We start from the raw sequence: 12,459 nt of genomic DNA, 5'->3' as shown, positions 1-12,459 counted from the left end.
GAATACGACACCTATCATTATCAGCAGCTATCGCGTTTCTCAGGAGCTAATTACCCTCCTCCCTCCCCAGCTCCTCCTTTCGTCCAGTCAGGATTTGGCATTCTGATTCTCCTTTGAATCAGACTAAATTCTCGAATTATGTTGTACATTAAAATATTTTATTGCTGCTCTCCCTGCTCTTATCCATGCTAGGCTGCATGGATGCGCAGGGAGTTCTTGCCCAGAACAGAACCATACCCCCAATCCAAACTGTATGCTAATTGTCAATCGTATTTGACTATAGTGGTCCTGACAGAAATAGTAATTATGGGGCCTTTCACACTGGGCACATTTGCTGTGGTCCGAGTCTGGTTTCACACTCGATTGTATCGAACCCTGGTGCATTTGCATTCATCTTACATCAGCACACACAAAATAAAAACAGAACAGGTCAATTTATTGTGTTTTTAAAAATTAATTTAGTGCTATTATGAGCAGCAGAGTGATCGACACTTGGGTTTACTGTTTGTGAGTAGCAGGAAGGCGGCATTCTGCTGCTTGCAAACAGACTCTTTTGAGAAGACAACAGATTTCGAGCCATTTATTTACTGCTCTCATTGCACTCACTACACAATGACATTGCACGCTCACTTTTGCTCGAATCCAAGGTAAACCATCACACTCCTACAAACGTTTTGTTGAATTAGTGATGAATTGGTTGCTTTACTTCCCAAACAAGTGTGAACCGAGTCCGAGTTGGTTTCACATTCCTATTCACACTCCTACAGGTAGTCTCGGGTTCAGTACCCCGGTGCGCTCCAGGGTCTGCATGATAGCTTTCACATTACCTATTTTACAAGTGGCCAGTTTTAAGTTAAACTGCCAGTGTAAAAATATGCAGTGTCTCACAATTAAATAAGACCGACTCTCATCATGTCTTAATACAGAAAAATACAAGTCCCTAACTGTGTTCCATACAACCATTGTGGGATTTTGCATGTGGAAACCTGGATCTACTCTACTACCAACAGCTACAACATGCAGCAATCATCGCAATGGTGCAATCAAGCAGGTCATCCAAGTCATTGGACGCTTATAATCACCCTGACCTTTGAACTGTGCTGCGCTTCATAACCAACACATTGACAATGTGGCTCTCCTCCACAGAAACGGGCTAATTCTTTATGATAAAGGGCAGACAGCAAGCTGAAAGCAAAGCAAATAGAGATGAAGCTTGTTAGATGTGGAGACAGAACGTGGTTCTGAGAGGAGATTGCCGCAAAGGTCAGCTCAGTCATCTACTGCCAAGGTGCCGCCCATACTGAGATCATCCTCAAACGCCTGTCTATTTGCTGTTGGTTCTTTCTTTCTTCAAATTAGTTACAGGGTGGTTCACAGGAATTTCAGCTTGTACGTGATGACTTTAAATGAGTTCGGGCATCAGACTATATAACTTGTGATTGTGCTTTATGAATGCAAAATGCTCCGGGTTCACTTTATTAGTAGGATAATTAGTTTACCTTTTACTTATCTTATGCTAATTTTAAACTTAAAAACGAGAGTAAGAGTAGGGGTGTGAGATATTGACATTTAGAAAAATATATATTTTCTTAGATTTTGTCGATAACAATAATTAGACAATATTCTGCTGAGCGTGCTGGTACCTTGGCTGGTTTAGGTCTGTCATGGACAGCTAATTCCCATAGCTCATATTCATTCATATTTCATATTCTTCATATTATGTTTGGTGGTGGTTAGTTCAAAGCAGTGACAGACATTAACATTTCATTAAGGGGCGCTATTTGCCCACTTAAATTTATTTCTAGGGGCATTTTGAGAAATATTAGTACACATCTTATATATCAAGTTCTTAAATGTAATCAATAAATATTATATAATAAGACAATATAGGGCTATTACCAGTAAAATTAAATCAGAATCAACAAAATGCTAAAGTTCATGCGACTGATTCATTTAGGAACAAAGCAAGTGACTGTCTTCAAGAATGAGCCATTGAATTATTGACTCATCAGATTTGTTAAAGCACATGACTCATTCAGTAATGAAATACTGCTGTGTGTTGCTACATAACACAATGGTTAATCTATGGTTTTGTTCAGAACTATTTTCATTGGTGAAATAGTGCAAATACGGACAATACTAACAATATTGTGTCTTCATATAACTCACAATATTATCTTCTTGTTTATTGAACTGTTGATCATGGTGATGAACACATTCCTGCTGATATTCGGGAAAACGGCACTGTTGCTCATGTGATGTTGCTAAATTATGGTATAAATATAAGACAAACTCACACTGGGGAATTTTGCCCCCATATCTTGAATTTTGGGGTCATTCTAACTGCATTCTTCTAGGCTACTTCATGCACTGAAAGTGTGCACTATCACGTGTGTTTGTTTGGTTTTTGCTAAATCGCCATGAATGATGTCATCTCGCACATCGTTAAAACAACAATTACTTTAGTACCATAGATTAAACCTATTGCACAAATAAGCGTTATATTTTTCATCTCATCTGCCTCAACTCAACACCTCAACAAACCACAGGGGGAGAGATGAATAGATCTGCAGAAACAGAGATAAAAAGAAAAAAGAAGAGTGAAAGAGAAAGTCAAAGATGGGGAGAGCAGGTTGACCTGGCTTTCGTACACCTACAGTAATTACAAATTATGCTGAGTAGACACCTCATTTCTCCAACAGGAGGGCACTGAGGAAGAGTAGGAGGAGCGACAGCAGAAAGAGTGGCCCAAACTAGTTTGAGGTCACTTAAGTGACAACACTGCACAGCGGGAATTTTATTCTGCCCTTTGAATGTCCCTCTTTCCCCCCATCATCCGACAATAACAAGGAGAGCTCCTGTTCATTCTACAGTGTGTGCTAGCTAAATTACTTTAACCACATTCAACTAACAGACACACATTGGTGAGCTCATCAATGTGCGCATCGATTAACTAGTCGGTGAGCTCATGGTGAAATAATCAGTTAGCTGATTGAACAGCTTCGCAGTGAGTTCAACTGTGAACAAGTTCTGTGAAGTCAACTTTTAACGTTGGTGAGCTCACCGGCCCTTTTCCCTCAAAAGGATCATTGGTCAGTAACGTTTTGCTTTTGATTTGACTCCACATTTTGCAGTGTAGCCACTTGATGACGCAATGCGGAGACAGAGATGAGAGCTGTACTCACACAGCGTGGGGTTCCTTAAACTTCCCGACCTGCTGGATATGGTACATGAGATCCCCACCATTGATGTATTCCATGACAAAGTACAGGCGGTCCTGAAGACACAGAGACAGTAGGTTAAGAGACACACACAGGACAGCTGAGAATAGATGACAGAAGGTAAGAGAGCTGAATTATCTTGTAACATCCAGATGAATATAGAAAAGTTACAGAAAATTTTCCGTTTTCCCTGTGATCAGTATTTTAGTTTAGATGTGTGTAAACAGATATTTTAGAATAAAATAGGACAGAATGGTAGGTATGAAAATTTTACAATTCTGGTACCAATGAATCCCTGATGATTCCTTTAGTACACACAACATAGTTATGAAAGGGATATTTTTTAGTTTAATTGTGTTTCTGTCAGGACCACTATTGTCAAATATGATTGACAATTTGCATACAGTTTGGATTGGCAGTATGGTTCCGTTCTGGGCGAGAACTTCCTGCGCATCCATGCAGCCTAGCATGGATAAGAGCAGGGAGAGCAGCAATAACCCCCCCTTGGGGTAAACAGAACAGAACCAACATGAATGTATGCAAATATATTTAATTCAATATTTTAAAGTACAACATAATTCGAGAATTTATTCTGATTCAAGGGGAATCATAATGCCAAATCCTGATTGGACGAGAGGAGCTGGGGATGGAGGAAGGTAATAAGCTCCTGATAAACGCGATAGCTGCTGATAATACTGAAGGAGCTTATATATGCATACGATGATAGGCGTCGTATTCCTATAGGTAGATCTGGATTGGCTGAGAGTCAGCTGATGCGAGCTTGACTAACGTGACCTGCCAGAACTAACGTTACGCGTTATTTTGGTTTAGTTTTCCCTGTTCCTGTTTGCCTGAGTTCTCATTCATTGTTAGTCGCCATGGTTTCTAATTTGAGTTTCACACCTGTTTCATGTTATGTTGGTTAGTCCCTGTATGTATTTAAGTCCTTAGTTCCCTCTGCTCATTGTGTGCCATTTATGTTTGTGTGGTTGTACTATTATTACTCTGCAGTCTCCAGCATTTTACTAGTTTGATTGTAAATAAAAAGGATTTTATATGGTACCGTATTTTCCGGAGTATAAGTCGCATCAGTTACTCCGGAAGGAAGTAAAATGAAAAATCACAAAAAAATGTGTCATGAAGAGGAAAAGAACATATATAAGTCGCACTGGACTATAAGTCGCATTTATTTAGAAATGTATTTCACAAAATCCAAGACCAAGTACAGACATTTAATCTGGAAAGGCAAGTTATTCAACTACACAATAGCACACAGAACAACAGGCTGAATAGGTGGCCGGTATGTTGACGTAACACATTAACGGTTATTCTGCTGCACAATAGCATAAAGAACATATACCTGGGAGGCTGAATAGGCTAAATTAACATTTGCCAGCGAGTTCAACAAGTTACCGGTTAGCAAGTTCACCAAGCTCCCGCGATCTCATTCCACAACACTGAATCCACTGAATTCTTCCTCGGTGTCGCTTCTGAACAACTCCGCTAACTAGAGCGCCCTCTCGCGACTGTAGACGGTAATGTTTTCTCTTGGTTCATCTCAGTCAGTATGAATTAATTTTGATATATAAGTCGCACCTGACTATAAGTCGCAGGACCAGCCAAACTATGAAAAAAGTTGGACTTATAGTCCGGAAAATACGGTATTCCCCTTTATCGTACGATTACTGCAGCCACATAGATACAGGTTGTTGGTTCATTTTGAATTGGACAGTTATTCAGTAACTGTAGAGCTGTTCTGTTTTTGATTCACTAAAAAGAAAAAGCTCATAAGCGTCATTAATTTGGGAATTTGACGGAATTAGTCATGCTGCATGTTTTTGATTCATTGACATAAAAACATTCAGGTATCTGACAACAATAAAAACAGAACAGTTCTGCAGAGTGGTTCATAACTGTTTGACTCACACAAAAATCAAGTCAACCACTCAGGAATTGGATTATACTGGTCACGCTGTATATTTTTGATTCATAAGAGTCATTAATTTGGGAATTGGATGGAATTAGTCATGCTATATATATATATATATATATATATATATATATATATATATATATATATATATATATATATATATATATACATATATATATATATACATACATACATACATACGTACATACATTATATATATATATATATATATATATATATATATTACACACACACACACACACACACACACACACACACACACACACACACATATTCTGTGTATATATATATAGCTTTACTGTTACTCATTCACCTACAAAAACATTTACTGTTAGTGACCTATAAGACATTTTAACGCATCCACATCTGCACATTCACAAACAAGTACACAAAAGACAAATCCCAGGGCCAAATCCAGAGATCAAAACACACTGGACGTCTTCATATCTGCAAGTTTCAGCCACATTTTCCCTGGGCTCAATTTTATTGGCTTTCTTCCTGTAATGATGAGGCTTATTTTGCATCAGTTGCGGGTGGTGTAATTTCCTGCAGTGGTGGTGGTGGTGGTATGTGTTTGTTTGTGTGTGTGTGTGTGATGGTCAGGGGAATTAGAGTCAGGGAGGATTAAGAGACTGAAAGTGATGAAGAGTGCGAGAGGGACAGGGACTGCTAGGCAGCAGTGCTTAAAGGAGGTCCCATCACTGTCAGGAAGGAAAGAGGGAGGGCGGGAAAGAGTCTTTACCTCACTCCACTACACACCAACTACCTAAACCCCCACAACTACATCACATCACCATACAAAAAACACACACACACACACACACACACACACACACACACACACACACACACACACACACACACACACACACACACACACACACACACACACACACCTGACTAACTCCCCATTATAGGCTTGAGGATAATCTACATGACTGCAGCTGTTTGGCTGTCAAATACCTCCTGTGACTGATCCCCCTCCATAAAGAAATCCCCTCCCATCACCCCGCTTGGGTATCTTGCCACTAACCAGGCTTTATTTGCTCTTAACGAACGTGCGTGTGAAGGAGAAGATGATTTAGAGAACTAGCTTCGTTTGAGATCCAATGCATTTCCAGAAAAATCAGGCATAAAAGAGCTTTAGCCGCATGACGTCACAATCTTTTCCTCCCCCAGAGTCTCATTGGTTTCTGACTCAGTACTCTCTATCCTTTGACTCTCATTTCCTGTCTCGATTTCTCCGTCTCTTGCTATCTTGCTGTCGGTGACAGGGGCTCATGCGGCGCTCAGTAGGATGTTGAGAGACGGCGATGCTGCCTGTCACAGCTCTGCTGCGGCCACAGATGAGTGTGTGGCGCGCTGCCCCACTGTGAGCATGTCACATTCACATGACCACACACACACACCATTCTTGTCGATGTACATACAAATGACTGCAGTCTCTAAGCACCGTGTGGGGGATGGGAGGGATGGATTCAAGTGTGTGTGTGTGTGTGTGTGTGTGTGTGTGTGTGTGTGTGTGTGTGTGTGCACGCGTGTGTATGTTTGGTCACATGCTACAAAATGAAAGAATGCAAAGTGACGTGTGCCTACGTTTATGCTCATGTCAACGAAGAGATGAGAAGAGAAAAGACGCAAAGAGAATATGTGAGATGAGACTACAATAAAAGAGACAAGAACAGAGGAGACAAGACTCCAACAGAAGAGATTATGCGAGAAGAAAAGAGGCGAGAAGAGGGAGGTGAGAAAAAAAGAGAAGAGACCAGACAGAACAAGATGAGAAGTGACGAGAGAAGAGGTGATAAGAGAAGAGATGAGAAGAGAATAGCAGAGGTGAGACGAGAAGGAATGACAAGAGAGGAGGGAAAAAAAATCGAAAAGAGACAATACAGGAAGAGGCGAGAAGAGACGAAGAAAGATGAGACGAGAAGAGAATTGCAGAGGTGAGACGAGAAGGAATGAGAGAAAAGATGAGAAGAGACGAGACAAGAAGACGCAAAAAGAGACAAGAAGAAAGACGAGAAGAGACAACATGAGAATAGTAAAGGTGAAACGAGAAGGAATGAGAAGAGATGATAGAAAAGATAAGAAGAGAATCTGATGAAAAGAGACGAGAAGAAAGAAGAGACGGAAAGAAAATAGCAGAGGTGAGATGAGAAGGAATGAGATGAGAAGAGAAGCTGTAGTACCATGGTCTGAAAGCAGGAGTGCAGATGAGTGAGGAAGGGTGGTTTTCCTGACAAGGCCAACACTCTCTTCTCCACCATGGTGCATTCAACATCATCATCCTGGATTACCACATCCTTCTTCAGGATCTTTATGGCATACAGCTCATCCGCACCCTTCTTCTCGGCCAACATCACCTATAAAAAGACAAACACAGAGAGAGAGTGAAGGTAGCAGGGATACTCAGAGTTTAACCAAACACATAGCCAAAGCAGCTGTGCAAGCAAGCAGGAGAAAATGAGCAAAGCAACACCGTAACACAACACATGAGCAACATTTCTTAGCAGTAGATACACTGACATTTGACTGCAGATCAATACAGCACTCATTCTCAGCACGTTAGACCAGAGAAACACATACAGTGTTTGAATTATACCGTGAGCTTTGGGGGGTACAGCAATTCCGACTGGTGACTTAACTCTCCATTTTTTATAGGCTTACACACATGATGAAAACAGCGTTTTCAATGTGTCTTGTCCCCTCACAATGTCAGTAAACTAATTATTAGGCTACATTACATGAGTCATGTTACATAGGCCTATTTTCAGTTCAAAATGGCAAAATTAGACAAAAGATTATTAGTTTGCCTGATTATTTTTGTCATTCGTTTAACATTTATGACCTAAAAAAACTGTCAAATATGAAATGTTTAGTTTAGCTACTTAAATCTTATCTCGCACTTGACCGTAAACTGAAGTGTCGCTCTGCTAAAATTCACGCTCAGCAGCTTCTGTGAACATAAAGCCCGCCTACTTTGATTTGATTGGTCATCTCAAATATTCTGACATTGACGAGCAGTGACAGACCAATGAGGCTCAGATGAACACACACACTCACTCCTCTGTTTCTGACGTGCACAAAGACAAGGAGAAATGACGGACAGAAGAGACGAAGCTCTCGCGTCAGTGTGAGGACAATAAGGAGCAGATTTGTATCTATATATATATATATATAAGAACAAACATTTGAACTGAAATAAGATTTTTGAATTACAAAACAAACCTAACCTAAATACATTTTTCAAACATAACATTGAAACAATCTAAACACAATGAAAAAGTCTAATTAAATGCATTAACTTTAACAGTGCTAAACATGTTTAAAATTATGTCAATTAACATGTCAAATACTATAATTAAAGCTAAACCACAAAGGAAATTGAACTAAAACTAAATTATAGGGTGAAATATGAAATAGAAGAGAAAAAATAAATAAAATAAAAATAATAACATTAAACAAACATTCTCAACTACAATACCACCGAGCAGAGAGACGTCTGTTACCACACAAACATAGATGAAACATAGATGACCTTGACAAATTAAATCAAAACACAGATCTCAATAACTACCAATAAATGATAAACAAATAAAAGCACTAACATTTCAGGCTTCAAGTTTCACTTTCTACAGTATATTGCATCCATATGCAAATTAAGTATATTTTTCAGTATAGAGTGACAGTAGTTGAAACGTTTTTCAAAACTGTAGCTTTTCCAGCTCCTTTTTTCTAACAAAAAGCACTCTAAGGCAGTATTCTCTCTCCCGTATATGTAGATAGAACATCTGATTCTTTGCAGTAAATCTGTTCATGTAAATAAAACCAATTCAAAAAAATATTTACAGATTTGAGTTCCTGGGTGGCATTTGAGTTTTTTTTTTATTTAGCAAGTTGATTTTTCAAGTTGTGGAAAGAGTAGCAGCATGACCATAGCATAACTATTTAGACGTATCTTATAGCTTGGAAAGTTACAGATTCAAATTAGCTTCTCCAACACAGTTGGTGTGTGTGTGTGTGTGTGTGTGTGTGTGTGTGTGTGTGTGTGTGTGTGTGTGTGTGTGTGTGTGTGTGTGTGTGTGTGTGTGTGTGTACGTGATGCATTTAAACCCAATTCAATATGCCTGACACAGCCGCAGCACTTCTTGTCACCAAACCAATAGCGCTTCATCAGTGTGTGAAAGCATCTCTCAAATAACTCTCCTCATTCTGTGTCAAGGTGACAGAGAAAATCCTGACATAGGAAAAGTAATGCTTAAAGAAACTTTTCGGACAGCCTGACTCTGCCTTTTAGCTCTCTGTTGAAAATAAATGCACATATTGAAATGAGCAGAGTTATTTCAGTGTAAAGGCAGCCCCAGATGGACACCTTGTGACTGGCGATGGGAAAAGAGAAACGATACACTTCAACATTACAGAGGACACCATCTGCTCCTCACAGGCTCTACATCCTAACACACACACACACACTCACTCTACTCTGGCAGCATAGCAAGCAGGTTATGTCCATTCCAACGCATTCATTACCGCTGCATACCTGTTTAGAAAAACGCACATCAAACAAAAGGTATGCGACTGCACACGGTGCTTCAAAGTCTCAAGGACATTGTCAGCTAGTGCAGCCACACAACAGTCTCTGTTGGATGAGAACTGCTTCAGGATCAGCATATTCAAGGACAGAATCTGATCAATGACCATGTCTCCAACTGTGAGATCTGCATCAAACCCATAATCACACAACTGGACTCATGAAAGTGCACATTTGTCATCCTTTCAAGTTCCCTCTCCCATTCACACTTAATCATTTTCTTATTGAGCATCAAGTAAAAATATCCTTAAATATCCTTAAAAACAAGACTAATACTACTTGAGAAGTAAAATTGCATAAGATAAAAGGGGTCATCAATTGAGAAATCAAATTTTCCTTGACCTTTTGACACATAAGAGGTCATTGTACTATGAAAATATCCTGAAAGTTTCAGAACTCAAAACTTTCTTGTTAGTCCAAAAACTTTTGTTGAAACCAAACTCAGAAAACGACTCGTTACGTCATAGTGTGACGAAAGATCGCCTCTGCAGAAGAAGATCAACGCCTACTTTTCCATCATTGCTTCTTTAGCCCCGCCCACTCGTGCATGTCAAGTAGTAGTAAACACGAGAGAGATGCAAATACAGGATTACGCCCGCAACAAAATAATAGAGATGCCTCTGAGGATTACAAGAAGTTTTGAAGTGCCAAGTGCAGAAACACAGTCTTTGCATTGCCATCCTTATGATCCTAACAATAAAGCATGAATGAACTAGATTTTTAACGAAGTTCCAGGTAGATCATGTCCGTAAGACACTCTTCGCTTGTTTGCTTCATTTTACTGCGGATTCGACTTATAAAGCATATGTTATGTATCTTGCAAAAATGTTTCACAGTGATGGCCAATATTTCAACTATGTAACAAGGTATTTTTCAACATCGGAAGTTTTCAAAACAATTCCACATGTGTATGGCGGGGACAGTGAACAAATTATTTAGCAGTGAGCGTTTACTTAACACGGTACGCCGGTCAAAACAGAGTGTTCGTTCAAAACACGATAGAAAATAAAAAAGACATGTTGACAGTCTTGAATTAGGTTTATTTGTATTACTCCATGGAAGAAAAAAAAACTCACTTAATTTTGCAAGATTTATCCTTTAAAAAGCATTTGCCAATAAAAAGGCTTCACACAAAAAAACTACTTTCTTCAGCTACTTTAGCTTTTGTTGTGTTGTGATGAAGGAATGTTTTAGTATACCGTAGTAGACTGACTGATGTTTTTATACTTCTATTTACTACAAATGAGTTCCAATTTGATGTTGTCACTGTAGTTATCCTGATTGTATGCAACCATATTTAGAAATAATTATGGTTCCAATAAGTCAACCTAACAAAATTTACAATACAGTCGATTTAACCTTAAGTGCAACAAGATTTCGGAAGTAAAAACCCCATTCATTTTCTCCAAACGGGAATTGATTTTTAACAATAACTTAACCTTCAACCATTCAAGACAGACCTACTGTGAGCTACAAGGTTGTAAATCGATGGTATAAGCTTTTGTTGAAGCGACCAGCCAGCATTATTTCTACTTATTTTTTTTATTTGGCTTTGACTGTGGAATTCCTGGTGAAGAACGACATTACCCATGATTCTCCAAAAGAATCTACACCAATCAGAGAATCGGAACACTGAGAATAACGTTGTCAGTAACCCTACATTCCATATACATCAACATCTTTAAATTAACAGTTTTATTTTTCTCCATTGCTTTTAATTAGATTGTCATTTGCAGTGCTTCACTGTACTGTTGACCTTTCCCTCATTAAAGCTGTTAAGTTCTGGAAACAAATACTGATTTTTTTAAATTGCGAGTTGTGGCTGACGTCAGCACTGACTTGCCCATCTGAACACGATTCTATAAGATTGCAGAGAACCTCAGATTCATGTACAGACATTTGTGCCTGATGTTTGGGCTTGGCACCGAACTGGACAGGTCAGACATCACATCAGTGTGGACGACATCAAACAGAGTCTCGGCTAATGGTGCTGACAGAAGTCTAGCACTACACCTCAACATATCAATATCATTTTTAAAATCCTGTTGCCATGGCAACTGGCAGCAGCTGGAACACGAGCCTACATGAGAATGCCCACTCACCCTCCTATCTCCTCTCTCGCTGTCTTTTAGTCCTGCTCTCCAGCAATCTTAGTTGTTTAGAGTGACCTCACAGCTCAAGATTACCTGCCGCTCAAAGCACCAGCGAGCCTACCTGACACACACAGAGAGAGACAGAGCGAAAGGCGAGGGCGGGAGTTACCTTTCCAAAGCTACCCTTGCCCAGCACCATGAGAAAGTTGAAGTCAGACAGTTTCATGCGGTCCCGGTTGCCATTGCTGTCGAATTTGGAGATGGCATTGGAGGAAGAGCCGTCTGTTTTGCTGGGACCAATTTTAGCTCTCTGTTGGGAAAGAGCAAAAAGAAACAATAAGCGTGTGTCAGTTTTGGGGTCACACACACACACACACACACACACACACACACACACACACACACACACACACACACACACACACACACACACACACACACACACACACACACACACACACACACACACACAGCACGCTGGCAACTTTCATTTGACTTCTATTGTTCTTATACTGAGCCAATGATATTTTCTTTCACCTACTCTTAAAACCAACCGTCACAGTAACTTAGGGATGACGCAGCAATATTAAAATGATT

At 39.6% G+C, this 12,459-nt stretch overlaps 1 protein-coding gene across 2 annotated transcripts in view; it reads right to left on the bottom strand.

Annotated features, from left to right (window-relative positions):
- Window positions 1-12,459, bottom strand: part of prkcbb (protein kinase C, beta b) — a 144,164-nt gene that overhangs the window by 36,117 nt on the left and 95,588 nt on the right. For both annotated transcript variants that reach the window (XM_079618958.1, XM_079618957.1), the window contains exons 9-11: window positions 12,032-12,172; window positions 7,368-7,541; window positions 3,186-3,277 (exon numbers count right to left, since the gene is read on the bottom strand). In XM_079618958.1, coding sequence (XP_079475084.1) covers window positions 3,186-3,277; window positions 7,368-7,541; window positions 12,032-12,172 — 407 coding nt within the window. The remainder of the gene's footprint in view (window positions 1-3,185; window positions 3,278-7,367; window positions 7,542-12,031; window positions 12,173-12,459) is intronic.

Source organism: Phoxinus phoxinus (genome assembly GCF_949152265.1).
Source record: "Phoxinus phoxinus genome assembly, chromosome: 1".
NCBI classification, from domain to species: domain Eukaryota; kingdom Metazoa; phylum Chordata; class Actinopteri; order Cypriniformes; family Leuciscidae; genus Phoxinus; species Phoxinus phoxinus.
The sequence above is the reverse complement of the archived record's forward strand: the minus strand, read 5'-3'. Positions and strand labels throughout refer to the sequence as shown.